This window comes from Ranitomeya imitator, chromosome 10 (genome assembly GCF_032444005.1).
Source record: "Ranitomeya imitator isolate aRanImi1 chromosome 10, aRanImi1.pri, whole genome shotgun sequence".
NCBI lineage: Eukaryota > Metazoa > Chordata > Amphibia > Anura > Dendrobatidae > Ranitomeya > Ranitomeya imitator.
Genome location: NC_091291.1, coordinates 100588130 through 100609876, shown reverse-complemented (window position 1 = coordinate 100609876; position 21747 = coordinate 100588130). Strand labels below are relative to the sequence as shown.

The 21747-nt window shown below is 44.4% G+C and overlaps 1 protein-coding gene across 2 annotated transcripts in view; it reads right to left on the bottom strand.

Moving 5' to 3' along the window:
• DNAJC11 (DnaJ heat shock protein family (Hsp40) member C11) overlaps positions 1–21747 on the bottom strand; it is a 176808-nt gene that overhangs the window by 30734 nt on the left and 124327 nt on the right. For both annotated transcript variants that reach the window (XM_069742229.1, XM_069742230.1), the window contains exons 5-6: positions 9951–10079; positions 7207–7329 (exon numbers count right to left, since the gene is read on the bottom strand). In XM_069742229.1, the coding sequence (XP_069598330.1) occupies positions 7207–7329; positions 9951–10079 (252 nt within the window). The remainder of the gene's footprint in view (positions 1–7206; positions 7330–9950; positions 10080–21747) is intronic.

The window sequence follows — 21747 nt, the reverse complement described above, 5'->3', positions numbered from 1 at the left end:
TCGCTTGGCATACATTCATTAGCACTGGCGAGGAGATAAATAATAGCTGCTTGCCAAATTTTAGTTATTTATTTACAATATATTGTTGTAATTAATGGTAATATTTAAAAATTAACCTGACATGACCAGAAACACCATATATGTGAAGATATAGGGTAAATCTGCAGGCAGCCGACTTACTGCAACGTGCAGCTACAGGTAAAAAAATAATCAAGTATTAATCGCTCTGAAACCACTCTTTACAAGCCATCAGGGTGGTGCATGGGAGCAATTACATCATGGCTCACTATACAGTCACTCCCCGGCACGGATAGCCCCCGTGCCTATGATATTCTATAGGGCTGTACACATTATTATTCTCAGACCGAGTGGTCGGTGGGAGAAAAAAAATTGGAGACATGTCCCAGTTTGATCCGATGTCGGATCAATGCAAGTCTATGGGTCGGCGAAAAAAAAAAATATCGGACTGCACTCAGACGACATCTAAGTGCAATCCAATATTCACGGACTGACTGAATGGAGACGGTGGAGATAATTTTTTTTCTCTCCACGTTGGATAAAAACTGACGCCACTCTGAAGAAAGTCTGATCAGAATAATAGAACCAATTTTCACAGATGTGGAGACATTGGTTGTGTGAACCGAGCTTTAGCCTGTTACACCCTATATCTGCGGGCAATTAGTGTTTCTGGAAATATCAGGTTCCCTTTAAGCCAAATGTCCCATTGTGCGCCTCTTATGCCATTCACAATTTCAGTTGTTGTGGAAGGAGGGAGGACGGCTGTATGGATTGTTATTGCAGTACAGAGTTTGTTATGCAACTTTGCCTTTGGCTACATAGAGTCTGTGCAATTAGCTGCAAATGCATTCTCCAGAAAGCACATTTATACCTGCTACATAAAAGCTGGAAATCAGCTATTTATATGAAGGGTCATCGGTTATCATATCCAGGGAACATGGTAGGGAAAACACACCGAGCATCAATGTGTGTACGTGCACACATATATCACATATATCACATATATATATATATATATATATATATATATATATATATATATATATATATATATATACACACACACACACACACACACACACACACACACCAAAAGTTTGGACACACCTTCTCATTTAAAGATTTTTCTGTATTTTCATGACTATGGAAATTGTAAATTCACACTGAAGGCATCAAAACTATGAATTAACACATGTGGAATTATATACTTAACAAAAGTGTGAAACAACTGAAATTATGTCTTATATTCTAGGTTCTTCAAAGTAGCCACCTTTTGCTTTGATGACTGCTTTGCACACTCTTGGCATTCTCTTGATGAGCTCCAAGAGGTAGTCTTTGGGAATGGTTTTCACTTCACAGGTGTGCCCTGTCAGGTTTAATAAGTGGGATTTCTTGCCTTATAAATGGGGTTGGGACCATCAGTTGTGTTGTGCAGAAGTCTGGTGGATACACAGCTGATAGTCCTACTGAATAGACTGTTAGAATTTGTATTATGGCAAGAAAAAAGCAGCCAAGTAAAGAAAAACGAGTGGCTATCGTTACTTTAAGAAATAAAGGTCAGTCAGTCCGAAAAATTGGGAAAACTTTGAAAGTGTCCCCAAGTGCAGTGGCAAAAATCATCAAGCGCTACAAAGAAACTGGCTCACATGAGGACCACCCCAGGAAAGAAGACCAAGAGTCACCTCTGCTTCTGAGGATAAGTTTATCCGAGTCACCAGCCTCAGAAATCGCAGGGCAACAGCAGCTCAGATTAGAGACCAGGTCAATGCCACACACAGTTCTAGCAGCAGACACATCTCTATATCTGTTAATAGGAGACTTTGTGCAGCAGGCCTTCATGGTAAAATAACTGCTAGGAAACCACTGCTAAGGACAGGTAACAAGGAGAAGAGACTTGTTTGGGCTAAAGAACACAAGGAATGGACATTAGACCAGTGGAAATCTGTGCTTTGGTCTGATGAGTCCAAATTTGAGATCTTTGGTTCCAACCACCGTGTCTTTGTGCGACGCAGAAAAGGTGAACGGATGGACTCTACATGCCTGGTTCCCACCGTGAAGCATGGAGGAGGAGGTGTGATGGTGTGGGGGTGCTTTGCTGGTGACACTGTTGGGGATTTATTCAAAATTGAAGGCATACTGAACCAGCATGGCTACCACAGCATCTTGCAGCGGCATGCTATTCCATCTGGTTTGCGTTTAGTTGGACCATCATTTTTTATTTTTCAACAGGACAATGACCCCAAACACACCTCCAGGCTGTGTAAGGGCTATTTGACCAAGAAGGAGAGTGATGGGATGCTACGCCAGATTACCTGGCCTCCACAGTCACCAGACCTGAACCCAATCGAGATGGTTTGGGGTGAGCTGGACCGCAGAGTGAAGGCAAAAGGGCCAACAAGTGCTAAGCATCTCTGGGAACTCCTTCAAGATTGTTGGAAGACCATTGCCGGTGGCTACCTCTTGAAGCTCATCAAGAGAATGCCAAGAGTGTGCAAAGCAGTTATCAAAGCAAAAGGTGGCTACTTTGAAGAACCTAGAATATAAGACATAATTTCAGTTGTTTCACACTTTTTGGTTAAATATATAATTCCACATGTGTTAATTCATAGTTTTGATGCCTTCAGTGTGAATGTACAATTTTCATAACACACATATATACACAGCTCTGGCAAAAATTAAGAGACCAATGTAAAGTGTTCTCTCTTTATAGGTATATTTTTGAGTAAAATGTAAATTGTTCTCTTATTCTATAAAGTTCTGACAACATGTCTCCGAATTTCCAAGCAATACATTAAGTATTTTTTTTCTGACAACGAAAAATGGTCAAAATGTTTTTAAAAAATGTATTGCTTTCAGACCTCAAATAATGCAAAGAAAACAAGTTCATAATCATTTAGAAACAACAATACTAATGTTTTATCTCATGAACAGTTCAGAAATCAATATTTTGTGAAATAACCATGATTTTTAATCACAGCTTTCATGCGTCTTGGCAGCTTTCCACCAGTCTCACACTGCTTTTGGGTGACCTTATGCCACTCCTGGTACGTAAATGTAAGCAGTTCTTCTTTGTTTGATGGCTTGTGACTATCCATATTCCTCTTGATTACATTCTAGAGGTTTTCAGTGGGGATCAGGTCTGAAGATTGGGCTGGCCATGACAGGGATTTGATGTGGTGGTCCTTCATCCACACCTTGATTGACCTAGCTGTGTGGCATGGCGCATTGTCCTGCTGGAAAAGCCAGTCCTCAGAGTTGGGGAACATCGCCTGAGCAGAAGGAATCAACTGTTTCCAGGATAACCTTGTATGCGGCTTGATTCATACGTCCTTCGGAAAGATTAACCTGCCCAATTCCAGCCTTGCTGCAGCATCCCCAAATCATCACCTGGTCATCTAATGGTTAGACGGAGACCTGTAGAGGCGGACAAGCCACAGTGTCTTGCACCCACTGTGAAATTCGGTGGAGGATCAGTGATCAAGCCATCAAACAAAGAACTTCTTACATTTTTGTACCAGGAGTGGCATAAAGTCACCCAAAAGCAGTGTGAAAGACTGGTGGAAAGCATGCATGACGCATGAAAGCTGTGATTAAAAATCATGGTTATTCCACAAAATATTGATTTCTGAACTCTTCCTGAGTAAAAACATTAGTATTGTTGTTTCTAAATGATTATGAACTTGTTTTCTTTGCATTATTTGAGGTCTGCAAGCAAAGCATTTTTTTGTTATTTTGACAATTTCTCATTTTCAGAAAATGAATACAAAATGTATTGCTTGGAACTTCGGAGACATGTTGTCAGTAGTTTACAGAATAAATGAACAATTTACATTTTACTCAAAAATATACTTATAAATAGTAAAATCGGACAAACTGAAAATTTTGCAGTGGTCTCGTAATTTTTGCCAGAGCTGTATGTTCCTCCAGCTGACAGTATACAGAGGGCCAGCACAGAGATACACAAGCTACAAGACAATATATGTTCCTCCAGCTAACGGTATATAGAGGGCGAGCACAGAGATACACAAGCTACAAGACAATATATGTTCCTCCAGCTGACGGTATATAGAGGGCCAACACAGAGATACACAAGCTACAAGACAATATATGTTCTTCCAGCTGACAGTATACAGAGGGCCAGCACAGAGATACACAAGCTACAAGACCATATATGTTCCTCCAGCTGACGGTATATAGAGGGCCGGCACAGAGATACACAAGCTACAAGACAATATATGTTCCTCCAGCTAACGGTATATAGAGGGCGAGCACAGAGATACACAAGCTACAAGACAATATATGTTCCTCCAGCTGACGGTATATAGAGGGCCAACACAGAGATACACAAGCTACAAGACAATATATGTTCCTCCAGCTGACAGTATACAGAGGGCCAGCACAGAGATACACAAGCTACAAGACCATATATGTTCCTCCAGCTGACGGTATATAGAGGGCCGGCACAGAGATATACAAGCTACAAGACAATATATGTTCCTCCAGCTGACGGTATATAGAGGGCGAGCACAGAGATACACAAGCTACAAGACAATATATGTTCCTCCAGCTGACGGTATATAGAGGGCCAACACAGAGATACACAAGCTACAAGACAATATATGTTCCTCCAGCTGACGGTATATAGAGGGCCAGCAGAGAGATATACAAGCTACAAGACAATATATGTTCCTCCAGCTGACGGTATATAGAGGGCCAACACAAAGATACACAAGCTACAAGACAATATATGTTCCTCCAGCTGACGGTATATAGAGGGCCAGCACAGAGACATACAAGCTACAGGACAATATATGTTCCACCAGCTGACAGCATACAGAGGGCTAGCACAGAGATACACAAGCTACAAGACAATATATGTTCCTCCAGCTGACGGTATATAGAGGGCCGACGCAGGGATACACAAGCTACAAGACAATATATGTTCCTCCAGCTGACGGTATATAGAGGGCCAGCACAGAGATGCACAAGCTACAAGACAATATATGTTCCTTCAGCTGACGGTATATAGAGGGCCGGCACAGAGATATACAAGCTACAAGACAATATATGTTCCTCCAGCTGACGGTATATAGAGGGCGAGCACAGAGATACACCAGCTACAAGACAATATATGTTCCTCCAGCTGACGGTATATAGAGGGCCAGCAGAGAGATATACAAGCTACAAGACAATATATGTTCCTCCAGCTGACGGTATATAGAGGGCCGACGCAGGGATACACAAGCTACAAGACAATATATGTTCCTCTAGCTGACAGTATATAGAGGGCGAGCACAGAGATACACAAGCTACAAGACAATATATGTTCCTCCAGCTGACGGTATATAGAGGGCCGGCGCAGGGATATACAAGCTACAAGACAATATATGTTCCTCTAGCTGACGGTATTTAGAGGGCGAGCACAGAGATACACAAGCTACAAGACAATGTATGTTCCCTAGCTGACAGTATATAGAGGGCGAGCACAGAGATACACAAGCTACAAGACAATATATGTTCCTCCAGCTGACGGTATATAGAGGGCCAGCAGAGAGATATACAAGCTACAAGACAATATATGTTCCTCCAGCTGACGGTATATAGAGGGCCAACACAGAGATATACAAGCTACAGGACAATATATGTTCCACCAGCTGAAAGCATACAGAGGGCTAGCACAGAGATACACAAGCTACAAGACAATATATGTTCCTCCAGCTGACGGTATATAGAGGGCCGACGCAGGGATACACAAGCTACAAGACAATATATGTTCCTCCAGCTGACAGTATATAGAGGGCGATGTTGTGAATTTTGTGGCAGAGCTCCCTCCTGTGGTCACAAGTGGTACTTCGGCTGATTCTCTCTGTGAGCTTCTGTTGGTGGAGGGAAGTGGTACTGCGGCTTCTGAGTTTCCTCCCTCAGGTGATCTGGTGAGGTCGTTAGGTGCTTCTCTACTTAACTCCACCTAATGCTTTGATCCTGGCTTCCTGTCAATGTTCCAGTGTTGGACTTGCTTTTCCCTGGATCATTCCTGTGGCCTGCTGCTCTGCATAGCTAAGTTCTTCTTTGCTATTTGTTTGCTATTTTTTCTGTCCAGCTTGTCTAATTTGTTGCTGGAAGCTCTGGGACGCAAAGGGTGTACCTCCGTGCCGTTAGTTCAGTACGGAGGGTCTTTTTGCCCCCTTTGCGTGGTTTTCTTTAGGGTTTTGTGTAGACCGCAAAGTTACCTTTTCTATCCTCGATCTGTTAAGAAAGTCGGGCCTCACTTTGCTGAATCTATTTCATCTCTACGTTTGTCTTTTCATCTTAACTCACATTCATTATATGTGGGGGGCTGCCTTTTCCTTTGGGGTATTTCTCTGAGGCAAGGTAGGCTTATTTTCTATCTTCAGGCTAGTTAGTTTCTCAGGCTGTGCCGAGTTGCATAGGCAGAGTTAGGCGCAATCCACGGCTGCCTCTAGTGTTGTTTGGAGAGGATTAGGGATTGCGGTCTGCAGAGTTCCCACGTCTCAGATCTCGTTCTATGATTTTGGGTTATTGTCAGATCACTGTATGTGCTCTGACCGCTATGTCCATTGTAGTACTGAATTGCCTTTCATAACAGGGCGAGCACAGAGATACACAAGCTACAAGACAATATATGTTCCTCCAGCTGACGGTATATAGAGGGCCGGCGCAGGGATACACAAGCTGCAAGACAATATATGTTCCTCCAGATGACGGTATATAGAGGAGCAGCACAGAGATACACAAGCTATAAGGCTGCAGCCATGTGAAGCTCTTTGCTTTTGTGGATATGATTTCCCCGATCAGATGATTCCTCTCAGGCAGGTTTAGCATATTTCGCCTTCCGCAGAAGTTACTAACTAATCGCCTCGGGGGTCTTGGTAATGATGGATACCCCCTTAATCACCTACACAGATACAGGGCTTGTTGTACAGCACGAGCGGCTGGGCGCTGGAAGAAGATCCCATTAGTTTTGTCCTTCACACAGAGGCAGCGATGTATAAAACCTCCGTGTCTGACAGGATGGTAGACAGCCATAATTATATAAACACCAGTTTGCAAACTACCTTTCCGTCCTGTTTGGCAATTTATATTCATAATGTGCTGTGTGTGCGTTTTCTTGTTTGTTCGCTCGGGCGGATGTAGAGATCTTCAGTGTTTATTTTCCACGGTGCTTACCTCTCCCCATCCCTTGGCCGAGGTCACTCGTCTCAAAGCTAAGTTTATTGATCCTCCCCCGTTACCATTTTGAGTGGAGAGGCTCCCGGAGAGAATGGCCGTATCTGTGGCTGTCAGTGGAGCCTGGTAGTGAGAGAACAAAGTGCTGATAAATCTGTCAGAAGAAAAATAAAAAATCACAATAATATTTATTATTTTAAGTTTGCACCCATTTGATTATGGGGCAAGGCCCTGGGTGACCATGTTTATTGCCTGGGAACCTGGATATTAAATATGGTCTGGATGATATATATGAAAAACATTTGGGGCCCGATTCATCAAGCAGTTTCCTAACAGAACTCTGGCCTGATTTGCTCTGTCCTGCAGCGTCTTCACTCTCAAAAATGACTCAAATATAAGTCTAAATATTTGTCTACAGTGAGGGATCAAATTATACCTATCCATTACAGTAAATGGCTGCTCACTCTCCCCAGTCCCACAAGCTCGCTGTCTCGGGGTAATCCTTGACACTGATCTCTCCTTCAAACCGCATATCCAAGCCTTTTCCACTTCCTGCCGCCTTCAACTCAAAAATATTTAACGGATCCGAACATTTCTAAACCAAGAATCTGCAAAAACCCTAGTCCATGCCCTCATCATCTCCCGCCTCGACTACTGTAACCTCCTGCTCTGTGGCCTCCCCTCTAACACTCTCGCACCTCTCTAATCTATTCTAAACTCTGCTGCCCGACTAATCCACCTGTCCCCCCGCTATTCCCCGGCCTCTCCCCTCTGTCAATCCCTGCACTTGCTCCCCATTACCCAGAGACTCCAGTGCAAAACCCTAACCATGACGTACAAAGCAATCCACAACCTGTCTCCTCCATACATCTGTGACCTCGTCTCCTGGTACTTTCCTGCACGCAACCTCCGATCCTCACAAGATCTCCTTCTCTACTCCCCTCTTATCTCCTCTTCCCACAATCTCATACAAGAATTCTCCCACACATCCCCCCTACTCTGGAACTCTCTACCACAACACATCAGACTCTCGCCTACCATCGAAACCTTCAAAAAGAACCTGAAGACCCACCTCTTCCGACAAGCCTGCAACCTGCAGTAACCACCGATCCACCAAACCGCTGCATGACCAGCTCTACCCTCACCTACTGTATCCTCACCCATCCCTTGTAGATTGTGAGCCCTCGCGGGCAGGGTCCTCATTCCTCCTGTACCAGTTATGACTTGTATTGTTTAAGATTATTGTACCTGTTTTTATTATGTATACCCCTCCTCACATGTAAAGCGCCATGGAATAAATGGCGCTATAATAATAAATAATAATACCTTCTGCTTGTAAAAGTTTGTGGAGATAGGATGCAGCACCCCAGGATTTGCAGTGTGACCTCGTTCACATTGCGATGTAGCAGCGACATCTAGTGAACTTTGGTCGCATCCGAACTCCCCATGTGGCCCCAGCCTTATTCATACAGATCATTGCTGTGTTGACGCTGCAGGGAATTCGAACAACGCGACCACATTCACTTACACTATGTTGCAAAGTAGCACCGTCATACAGTGATATATGAGTGTTTGACCTATGCAGTGGCCAAATTTGCTGTGTATCTCTAGCCTTAATCTCTAGGAGAACAGAAAAATAAGTGTTCGATTTCCTTGCAGCTCCACCAAAAGGGAGACCAAGTATTAGAAAGTTTGTGAGAATAGAAGAAAAATGAGTGGAACTCACCACCGGTGCATTATTTTGTGTCTTCTTATTCCATGGTAATGGAGAGCAAAAGCACAGACTGGACTACAGCTGTTTCGCATCTAGTTTAGCTGCATCTGGTGAAAAAGGAGTCAGGGCCTGATGAAGCGTAATTAGATGCGAAACAGCTGGAGCCCAGTCTGTGTGTCCTTACTCTATATTCCTATATGTGCATAAAGTAATACATAAAATAAAGCGCCGGTGGTGAGTGTCACTCATTTTTCTTCTATTCTCGTAATTTATGAAGACAGTTGGGCACCACCATGTCTGGCGTTCTCTTCAAACCGTACTCCAGTGGTATATACTTGCAACAGTGCCAGTTTGTTGATCTTTTGAAAACCGTGGTTTGTAGGAGTAATGCATGGAGAGACGCTTTTTGGTTGCTGGCTAACTGGTGAAAATCTTGGATGGGCAGCCCCCTTCTATAAAGCCAGGATACCCCATTTCACCATAGTATAGTGATTTATGGGAGAAGAGGGCTAGTCTTTTCTAAACTTGGTATATAATGGTCTTTGTGCCTATGACTTTTCCTGCACCTATTGCTTTATCACCGATGCAGTATCACAAAATCGCAGTACGGTGGCTCAGTGGTTAGCACAGACTTTGCAGCACTGGGGTCCTTGGTTCAAATCCTATCAATGACAATATCTGCTAGGAGTTTGTATGTTCTCCCCGTGTTTGTGTGGGTTTCCAGGTTTCTTCCCACGCTCCAGACATACTGATAGGGAATCTAGATTGTGATCCCCAATGGGGACAGTGATAATAATGACTGTAAAGTGCTGTGAAATATGACAGCGCTGTATAAGCAATGCATAAAAAATAAAAATAAATAGATAGATGAAGCTCTGTGGATAAGCTAATAATTAAATCTTCATCATAAATAAAGATGAGACCAGAAAAGGAAGAATAAAACTTCAGCTTCACTTAGGCGCTTCGTGGGGCTGCTATGCCTTGCAAATTCAGATATATTTTTATATGGAGAGACATTAGCTGTGCGTACCTCAATAGACTGCGAGATGTGCATACGGTTAATTTCAATCTGGGGAAAGCCACTTCCAGGCAGGTCTTCAAAATCTTCATCATAGCGATCAAACAGCTCTGTGGCATCTATGCCAACACTAATAGTCCCCTGAGAAGGCAGAAAAAGAGGGAAAATGAGGGGAAATAAATACATTCAAAGATCAGTAGGAACAGCAGAGATTACACTGGATATGAGCACACATAGCAGCGAGCGGAGCCGGACACCAACATGTATCAAGAGGGGCGAGAACAATTACCCGACAACTGGTGACAGCCATTTTCCATCACACACAGGTGACACGTGACTTTGTGCTAATCAGAGGGCTTTTCTCCTACAAATCATACTCGGTGAATAGAATTTGTTGCTATGACCTCTGTAAACCCTATTTTATACAGATTAGTTCTTACTCGAGATAAAGGGGTGCTTATTTTTAACCCCTTAATAAACAGTGCTCAATTTGCAACGGTGACTAATGTATCCATTGTTAGGAGGTTTTTGGGTACTGACCAGTGCACCCGAAACGCTGCAGCGGGACTGTGGCTGGATGCACAGCAACACTGCAACAGCCTAAAGTAGAAAGAACGTAAGCCCTTAGATGGTGCAGTCCATATCAGAGTATAAGGTGTTTGATATGAGTGAACTGGGCTTCTTCTGTCAGCCAATTGGCCCCCCGTGACATGATCAATGGGTTGTCATGAGACCCCACAGAGGTCTTACGATTTGCTGTAAATATGTGCCTAACAGGTCAAAATGGTTCTAATGAAAGAAGCCCTAAGACGTCGATAAAAAAAAAGTATGGCCTCTGCTAGCTGACATTCTCGTTTATATTCAGTGGCTCAAATCTGTACGGATTTAGGCCACAGTCAGACGTCTGTAAATTTCTCCTAGATAACAACAAGTGCCGATGTTCATCAGTGTTTTGGACCCGATTTTCATCAGACTTTGGTCCGTGTGCCAGGTTTTACCTGTATACAAGGTATAGCCCGTGCACCACTGTGAGCAGTGCAGACTAGGAGGTTGCAAAAACTGCAAACAATCAGACAATCCCAGAACCGAGTAAACTCCTTCAAAAACGTTTTATCGACACCAGTGTACACACAGAAAAAAAAAAAACACTGACGTTACGTTTTGGCCACACAGGGCCTTTATCAGTCCTCTTGTATGGCTCGATAAATGCCCTGTGTGGCCAAAACGTCACCTCTTAGCGCTTTTTGAAGGAGATTGCCCGATGCTTTGGATTTTTGGATTGTTTGTTAGTATTTACCATCAGTGATTTCAGGTATGAAAAAATAAATGAATTGTAAATATTCTCAAACCCACTGGAATATTAATCATGGACTGCACATGGACTATAGCGTGATGCCGTGTGTGTGCTGTCCGTGATTTTCACAGATCCATGGACTTCAATGGATAATTTTGCCCTGTGACTTGGATAAAAAAAACGTACTTATCGCTGTTAATTTTGGGAGACAACTAGAAAGGGAAAAATGCAAGGACCGTGTCACCATGGTAAGTGTCCCTGCCAGGGGTCGGACTCTGGTGGCATACCCAAAAGAGGAGAAATCACCGTTGACCTAACTTCATGTGGCCGTATAAAAAATAATCGAGACATTTTGCATCCGATTAATCACCCTTGTGCCATCTGTAGGTTCACTTTTGACATGTGTACGAATCCATTTTTATATCTCAATAATTATAAAAATCATACAAGACCCAAAAACTGTTTCCTGTGTATTTAATAATAGCCATGGATGCATTAAAAAACAAAAGCCATATGGATGGTGTCCGGACTGCAACCATCGAAAAGTACAGGTGAGCGTTATCCGAAAAAAGGAATGAGACTAGAGCATGCTGTGATTTCTTTTCATGCAAGTCACCGGTCCGTGTGAAAAAAAACCGCTCATGTGAGCGAACACATTAACATCAGTCCGTGTGTTAACTGCAACTGGGATCAGCGGGGGACAGAGGAAACCTACAAACTAAACGGGTGCAAAGTTTTACATTTTCAAGAGCCACTTATAGTAAAATACAACTTTTGGAATTCTGTTGTCCTTTAAAAAGTTGAGAGTACAAAAAAAAAAAAAAAATTGGGTAAGATGGATCAGCAAAGCAACAGCCATTAAAAGAAATGAGGCGCGCTAAATCCAGTCAACTGATTAACTTTGCAGCCAGGGGAACGTCGACAACACATTACGGTGCCATGCAGCTTAATGGTATTGCTTCCTTCACTTCTTTACAGTGGTTGTGGCCTTTCCGAAGACGGCGCTCTCAGCTTAAAACGGGGAGAAAAGGTTAACACTTCATCAGGCGGCCCCCTCCTCGCCCCATTCAATTATGACGAATGTTACGCCCAAATTAATCCACGTAGTCTACTCCGCGTGATTAGCCGCACTATTTATAGGGCATTTTTCAAGGCTTGATCCCCGGGCCTAGACTTTGCCTCGGATCTCGCTAGTTTACAAGCTGCCGGGAAAACACATGTGGGAATTCGCATTTCCATTTGTACTCATTATATCTTCACTTATTCCTGCTCACAAACTTATCTGTACGTTTTCTGGCGTTGGCACGCTTGCCGCTTTATGAAGCGCTCGCTCCTTAAACACTACGGGGCTCTAACATTTTCTAGCTTTGCGTCATCTTTTTTTTTTTCTTCCTTCCAAGACTCTAGAAGATGTGACCCGCGTTTTCATCTCCCTTTGTGATGGAACTGAGGATGAAAAAAAAATCCACAACTTTAATCTGTAATCATCCGGATATCCTGGAGCGCCGCCGTCTCTGGATTACTCTACTCCTTGGAGACCTGGGCTTCCGCTCTTTTGAAGTTTGCACCCACATTTACGATACTTTTCATCTCAATATCATTTTCCCCTTAGAGGCTCTGGGAAGAACCTGAGCAGTTTTTTTTTTGTTTAATCAGTGTTGCAGAAAAGAATGAGAATGTTCACGCTTTTCGCACATTCTGCAAGGAAAAGTCGGCATATTCGATGCAAAAGTGTCAGCCCTGGATTTTGGGGGGCAGATCCAGGGCCGTGGTGGAGTTAGAGTCGGAGCCAATTCTGGTGGAGTCGGTGTCATGGAGGTTTGGCTTAGGCTACGTTCACATTTGCGTTGTGCGGTGCGTCGTCGGTGATGCAACGCACAACGCATGCAAAACGCATGCACAACGCAGCGTTTTGTGACGCATGCGTTCATTTTTTGCATGATTTTTGGCGCAGAAAAAACTGCATCATGCAGCGTCCTCTGCGCCCTGACGGTTGCGCCAAAATGACGCATGCGTCACAAAACGACGCTAATGTGAACGTAGCCTTACCGACTCCACAGCCCTGGGCAGATCCTGTACTAAATACGGGTCAGATTCACCATAGGAAACCCTGAACATAAAGGGTGTGCATACATAATGAGGTCAAAAACGTTCCAAACACTGCGGCGCAGAACTGCACCAACCTGCAGTAAAACCAAGGGCAATTTTGCATGAAATTCTCGGCTGCACCCTGAAACCATTCCCCTCCTCCCCAACAAGTAAAATTCAATATTAAAGGTGAAATCTCAGTATACTGCTGAGATGAACACAAAATTGTGTCAAAGTGTGAACATGCACTTATTAAATTCTGCCATTTCTTTTTCAAGAAGTTTCCATAAAAGATAGGCATGTGCCAGGGATTGTCTCCCAGCTTTCCCCACACCCTGACCGGCAAATCAACTTAGTTATGAAACAATTCCATAACAGGTAGGATGAAATGCTAGGCAGACCTGCCATTGGCTTCGATTTGGAAAGCTGGATACCAAAAAAGAGGAGGGTTGTCTCCCAACTTCCAATCTTCTTAGTTACGTAACCCTATGAGGCATGCCCTGCGACGTAACTAGGCTCAGGAAAAGCTGGGTGACAATGGTGGCTGTAACCCAGCTTTCTGAGCAAGAGATATAAATTAGAGAAACAATTATCTTTTTAATAACCTGATAGGAGGCGGCTCACTGACATATTTCCTGGTGATTGCTAGGTGCACTTCACTGTAACAGGCTCTAGATGGCGCCGGTTGCACTGCCATGTATTCCAGGGTCAGTACATGTGTGCAGTGAAAGCCACAAACTTGCAATCATGTAATAGAGAGCACATTGCATCCGCTGTAGTAAAAAACAGCTGCAGACCCAAAAGCAAGCCCTAAAAACAATGCAAAACGCTGAAGGAGGTCATCTCTTCTGGACCACCGGTTTACATATACACTGCTAGAAATCCTCAGGAATCCTATACAGTCAGCCCCATAATCTAAATGATCCAGCCTGTCCATGCTTTATATGTTTGCCCATTTATAGGTATGGGTGCATGTAATAAGACATGTCCCATGTAGTGGCCCGCTGCATAGAAAAAGAGCAGACCCCCAAAAATCGGCTGGGAAATCATCTTAAAGGGAGATCTATGTCCGGCCCATAGCCTGGAACAGCTCATTTACATATCGTGGATTTCTCTTAAATAAAACATCTGATCGCAGATATCAAGGTATCATTTTATTCAGCTTTTATGTGACCTACATGCCCATATAGACGGCTTAGAAGGGGTGAACCCCCTGACAGATTCCCATTAACCCCTTTACCCTACAAGCCTATTTTCACCTTCCTGACCAAGCCAATTTTTACAATTCTGACCACTGTCCCTTCATGAGGTTATAACTCTGGAACGCTTCAACGGATCCCACTGATTCTGACATTGTTTTTTCGTGAGATATTGTACTTCACGATAGTGGTAATTTTTCTTTGATATGACTTACGTTTATTTGTAAAACAAAAAAAAAAAAAACAGGAAAATATGATGAAAAATTTGAAATTTTTAAACTTTCATGCCGTTAAAAAGTTAATAAATAACATTTTACATCGGCACAATTTTTAAAACTTTTTTTTTTTTTTTGGTTAGGAAGTTATAAGGGTTAAAAGTTGACCAGCAATTTCTCACTTTCCAACCAAAAGATACAAAATCGCTTTTTTAGGGACCACATCACCTATGTAGAGACTTTGGTCGCCCTATATGACAGATCAGAGCAGGACTGGGCTCATGTGCTCTGCAATGATACGTTGGTGATAAAACATTCATTGTATGGAAAGGACAGCACACAGCCCAAAAAGTGACACATCCCTGAAATCAGTGTCTCTGCCCCTACCTCATGCTGTCCTCAGGAATACAGTGCAACAACCTACTGACAGATTCCTTTTAAGTATTTGCGGCTGCAGTGATGGGAGCTGTGCAGGTTCGCCTCCATTCACTGTCTGCATCGAGCTGACGGAGCCGAAAACAGCCAACTGGTGAGGATACCGGGTGTCAGACACAAAGTGATCTGATATTGAGGACTTATCCCACACATAGGTCATCAAAATCATAATCCCGAACAACCCCTTTAAAAATGTCCATAGGTGCAGCCACCATGAGTAGCCGGTAAATCTGCTGTGTAACAGTCCGGGTAGGGTTAACATTATGTCCGTGAATCATCACAATGATCAGAATGTTAATCTAAGGCCCTCATGGTCAGTTCTATATATTTTTGCCTGGAGTCATTAGATCAATGTATGATTTTTGGAGGTGCTGTCCGTTCTCGTTTTCCAGCATGAATCAGGAGGCTCTGGATGATCTACGCTGTATAGCACTGTGGGAAGCCGCATCGTATATAAAAAGGACACGTGAGGAATTTTCATTGTATAAACCATGCAGGTATTTATAAGGCAATGCTGTACTGTACTGAATAGTGGCCAGAAGAAAACAAGAACTTTTGGATGAAGGTAACACGTTGCTGGCTCTGGATGACTTATGCTCCATATAAAAACCAACACATGAAAATAGATCATCCCCCCCGGCCCCAGGAGACGGGCGCACCGCTGAGGCATTACCAGACCGTGCACTTGGGTAACTCTGACAAATACGCGGCTCCTGTCTGCGGAGCACTTATGAATCTTCACCATCGTCTACAAGGCTTGGAAGACATCACTCCATCACGGCTCAGTTATGGACTCCGCGGACCGTGGCCGACACAAAGGAGATGCCGCTTTAATGTGAGGGTTAAACCCCAAGTAATGCGGAGGCACAGTACACGTCTCTTAAAAGGGCAACCGCTCCTGAAATTAAAAACTGGAAAGTATACCAACAAATAGTGCAATTGTCTAACACGCTGCCTGATAAAATGCCGCACCATTGTAAGCTTGTGATGGGCTGAGAGGGTCTCTGAGAGGTGTGTATAAGGCAGAGGCATGTATATGGGGCCGCACACCCGCAGAGCAGATACAGGAGGGTCACAGCTAGAAGATGGCGACCTGACCTCACCTGCCATGGATGCCTTTTCATCATGTGTATCTGCACAGCTTGCCCGGGGGAAGAGATGCCACCAGCAGGCACTACGTGAAAAGAGGCAAACAGGCTTCATGGCAGAGGTATCCTACTGACCGTACCCTCATCAGCAGGATATAGCCGCTTGTTATACTGCAAAAATTGCTGGGGAACACGACAAATGTCAAGGTAGAGAGAGCATCTATGGGACGTGCGGGGGAAAAAAATCCTCATATCCATGATGGCGGTCACACTGCAAGACAAGGACCTGTAACCTGGTGGCCAGTTTTGGCCTTTCTTCGATTCCCACCACTTTCCTGAATATTCAGTTTTATTTTTTTTTTTTTTTATTAAATCTGTCATAAAATGAATATGGTCTTTTAGTTTAGTTCAAATTTTTCTTGTCGTTATAAGGGGGCGGTGCCCAAATGTTAAGGCTATAAACATGACCCCAGAGAATCCTGTGAGCCCCGAGAATCCCGTGAGACATGCTCAGGAAATATTGTGAGCCACGGATCCGAGAATCCCGTGAACCACACCCCCACACAATAACGGGAGCCACACCCCCACACAATCAAGCGAGCCACATCCCAATCATGAGAGCCACAGCCCCAGACAATCACATGAGCCACACCCCAATCAATTATGTGAGCCACACCTCCAATCATGAGCCACACCCCAATCACGTGAGCCACACCCCCAATCACGTGAGCCACACCCCCAATCACGTGAGCCACACCCCCAATCACGTGAGCCACACTCCCAGACAATCATGTGAGCCACACCCCAGACAATCACATGAGCCACACCCCCAGACAATCACGTGAGCCACACCCACAGACAATCACATGAGCCACACCCACAACCACGTGAGTCACACCCCCAGACAATCACGTTAGTCACACCCCCAGACAATCACGTGAGTCACACCCCCAGACAATAAGGTGAGTCACACCCCCAAACAATAAATGTGAGCCACACCCCCAGACAATCATGTGAGCCACACCCCCAGACAATCACGTGAGCCACACCCCCAGACAATAAGGTGAGCCACACCCCCAGACAATCACATGAGTCACACCCCCAGACAATAAGGTGAGCCACACCCCCAGACAATAAGGTGAGCCACACCCCCAGACAATAACATGAGCCACACCCCCAGACAATCACGTGAGCCACACCCCCAGACAATCCCATGAGCCACAGCCCCAGGCAATCCCATGAGCCACAAAGGGCCTGCCTCTAGTCTCACTTGTGATATTGTGAAGAGTCACAGGAATCTGCTGAGATGCTCCAAACATAAAAAAAGCGTCCAATGTAAAAAATAAATAGATAAAAAACGGCCAAAACACTACCATTGTAATTACTTTTACGCTTTGAGAAACTGACAGTTTTTCTGAAATCTAAGTATGGAGATATATATATATACTAGATGGTGGCCCGATTCTGACGCATCGGGTATTCTAAAATATGTGTGCGTAGTGTATAGCACAGCCGACGTAGTACATTGCGCAGCCCACGCAGTACACGTAGTATATTGCGCAGCCCACGTAGTATATTGCGCAGCCCACATACTACATTGCCCAGCCCACGTACTACATTGCCCAGCCCACGTACTACATTGCCCAGCCCACGTACTACATTGCCCAGCCCACGTACTACATTGCCCAGCCCACGTACTACATTGCGCAGCCCACGTACTACATTGCGCAGCCCACGTACTACATTGCGCAGCCCACGTACTACATTGCGCAGCCCACGTACTACATTGCGCAGCCCACGTACTACATCGCGCAGCCCACGTACTACATCGCGCAGCCCACGTACTACATCGCGCAGCCCACGTACTACATCGCGCAGCCCACGTACTACATCGCGCAGCCCACGTACTACATCGCGCAGCCCACGTACTACATCGCGCAGCCCACGTACTACATCGCGCAGCCCACGTACTACATCGCGCAGCCCACGTACTACATCGCGCAGCCCACGTACTACATCGCGCAGCCCACGTACTACATCGCGCAGCCCACGTACTACATCGCGCAGCCCACGTACTACATCGCGCAGCCCACGTACTACATCGCGCAGCCCACGTACTACATCGCGCAGCCCACGTACTACATCGCGCAGCCCACGTACTACATCGCGCAGCCCACGTACTACATCGCGCAGCCCACGTTGTATATTGCGCAGCCCACGTTGTATATTGCACAGCCCACGCAGTCTATAGCAATGTGGGCACCATATCCCTGTTAAAAAAAAAAAGAATTAAAATAAAAAATAGTTATATACTCACCCTCTGGTGTCCCCCCGGATTGTAGCGGTTACCGACGCTCCTCGTACGCTCCGGTCTGAAGAGCGCATTGCGGTCTCGCGAGATGATGACGTAGTGGTCTCGTGAGACCGCACGTCATCATCTCGCGAGACCGCAATGCATGGAGCGGTCACCGGGGCGTCGCGAGGGGCATCGGTAACCGCTTTGATCCGGTGCGTCACCAGAGGGTGAGTATATAACTATTTTATATTATTTTTAACATTCGATCTTTTTACTATTCATGCTGCATAGGCAAAGTTGGTCACACAGGGTTAATAGCAGCGTTAACCGAGCGCATTACACCGCGATCAACGCTGCTATTAACCCTGTGTGAGCGCTGACCGGAGGGGAGTATGCGAGCGCCAGGCACTGACTGCTTGGAGGAAATAGCGGCCATTTTCTTCCGGTCTGTGCCAGTCGTGTGATTGGTCGTGGCTGTTTTGCCGCGACCAATCAGCGACTAGGATTTCCATGACAGACAGAGGCCGCGACCAATGAATATACGTGACAGAAGGACAGACAGACAGACGGAAGTGACCCTTAGACAATTATATAGTCACATGCAACTCGACACACAAAAAGTTGCTACACGCATGTCGCCACACAAAACTCATCTCACAAAAGTGGCTACATGCATGTCACCACACGCAACTCGACACATGAAACTCGCCCTAAAACACACACAAGTCTGGAATTATCCTTCAAAAATAAAAATCTGATTAATAAGCAGACAAACTACAAGAGCAACAAATGTACCATATAGGAAATACGGCAGCTGTCAGTCACATGACCTGTCTATTATGTGTATGTGTGAGCTAATATATACTGCCAGGGGGAGGGCTTCCTGTTGGCTGGGGATTTATCAGGCTGCCATTTTAGCTTACAAATACTGAGGTAAAAATACTCAGCAAATAACGTGTGAACGAGGTCTAATACAGGAGGAGATGACACACAGATATATACTATATACAGGGGAGATGACACACAGATATATACTATATACAGGGGAGATGACACACACATATATACTATATACAAGGGAGATGACACACAGGTATATACTATATACAGGGGAGATGACACGTATATACTATATACAGGAGGAGATGACACAGGTATATACAGGGCAGATGACAGGTATATACTATATACAGGAGGAGATGACACAGGTATATACTATATACAGGGGAGATGACACAGGTATATACTATATACAGGAGGAGATGACATACAGGTATATACTATATACAGGGGAGATGACACAGGTATATACTATGTACAGGAGGAGATGACATACAGGTATATACTATATATAGGAGGAGATGACACAGGTATATACTATATACAGGAGGAGATGACGCATATATACTATATACAGGAGGAGATGACATACAGGTACATACTATATACAGGAGGAGATGACACAGGTATATACTATATACAGGAGATGATGACACGTATATACTATATACAGGGGAGATGACACACAGGTATATACTATATACAGGGGACATTCAAGAAAAGAGGAGGGGGGGAGAGGAAAAGTTAGGAGCTTGACACGCCGAGATATGCATCTGTAAGCCGTTGCAAATGAATGTAACTGGTGGGTGCAGTACCTGCTGGTGATTTCAGCTGAAGTAGAGGAAAGGAAAAGGGAATATCCAGCACGTCCATCCAGTGTAAGTAAAATATCCAAAATTTATTGAAGCATTTTAAAAAACAATATTAAAAAAGAGAGAGGGAGACTCTCTCTGCCTAACGTGCTGGATATTCCCTTTTCCTTTCCTATATACAGGGGAGATGACACACAGGTATATACTATGTACAGGAGGAGATGACACATATATACTATATACAGGGGAGATGACATACAGGTACATACTATATACAGAGGAGATGACACACGTATATACTATATACAGGAGGAGATGACACAGGTATATACAGGGCAGATGACAGGTATATACTATATACAGGAGGAGATGACACACCTATATACAGGAGATGACACCGGTATATACTATATGGAGAGATGACACACGTATATACTATATACAGGAGATGACAAAGGTAAATACTATATACAGGAGGAGATGAAACAGGTATATACTATATACAGGAGGAGATGACATACAGGTATATACTATATATAGGAGGAGATGACACGTATAAACTATATACAGGAGGAGATGACATACAGGTATATACTATATAAAAGATGACACATAGGTATATAGAGGAGGAGATGACATACAGCAGGTATATACTATATACAGGGGAGATGACATACAGGTATATACTATATACAGGGGAGATGACACAGGTATATACTATATACAGGAGGAGATGACAAAGGTATATACTATACAGGTCCTTTTCAAAAAATTAGCATATAGTGTTAAATTTAATTATTTACCATAATGTAATGATTACTAGGGTTGAGCGAAACGGGTCGAACATTTTCAAAAGTCGCCGACTTTTGGCTAAGTCGGGGTTTCATGAAACCCGATCCGACCCCTGTGCGGGGTCGGCCATGCGGTACGCGACTTTCGCGCCAAAGTCGCGTTTCAATGACGCGAAAAGCGCCATTTCTCAGCCAATGAAGGTAAACGCAGAGTGTGGGCAGCGTGATGACATAGGTCCTGGTCCCCACCATCTTTGAGAAGGGCATTGCAGTGATTGGCTTGCTGTCTGCGACGTCACAGGGGCTATAAAGAGGCGTTCCCGCCGACCGCCATCTTACTGCTGCTGATCTGAGCTTAGGGAGAGGTTGCTGCCGCTTTGTCAGAAGCAGGGATAGCGTTAGGCAGGGTCCATTAACCACAAAACCGCTTGTGCTGCAGCGATTTGCACTGTCCAACACCACCCTCGGTGTGCAGGGACAGTGGAAGTTTTTTTTTTTTTTTTCCCCCTCAGCGCTGTAGCTCATTGGGCTGCCCTAGAAGGCTCCCTGATAGCTGCATTGCTGTGTGTACGCCGCTGTGCAAACCAACTGCTTTTTTCAAAGCACAAATCCTCTTGTTCCTTCCTTTCTGCACAGCTATCTTTTTTGTTTGTCCACACTTTTTATTTGATTTGTGCATCAGTCCACTCCTTATTGCTGCCTGCCATACCTGGCTGAGATTACTGCAGGCAGGGAGATAGTAATTGTAGGA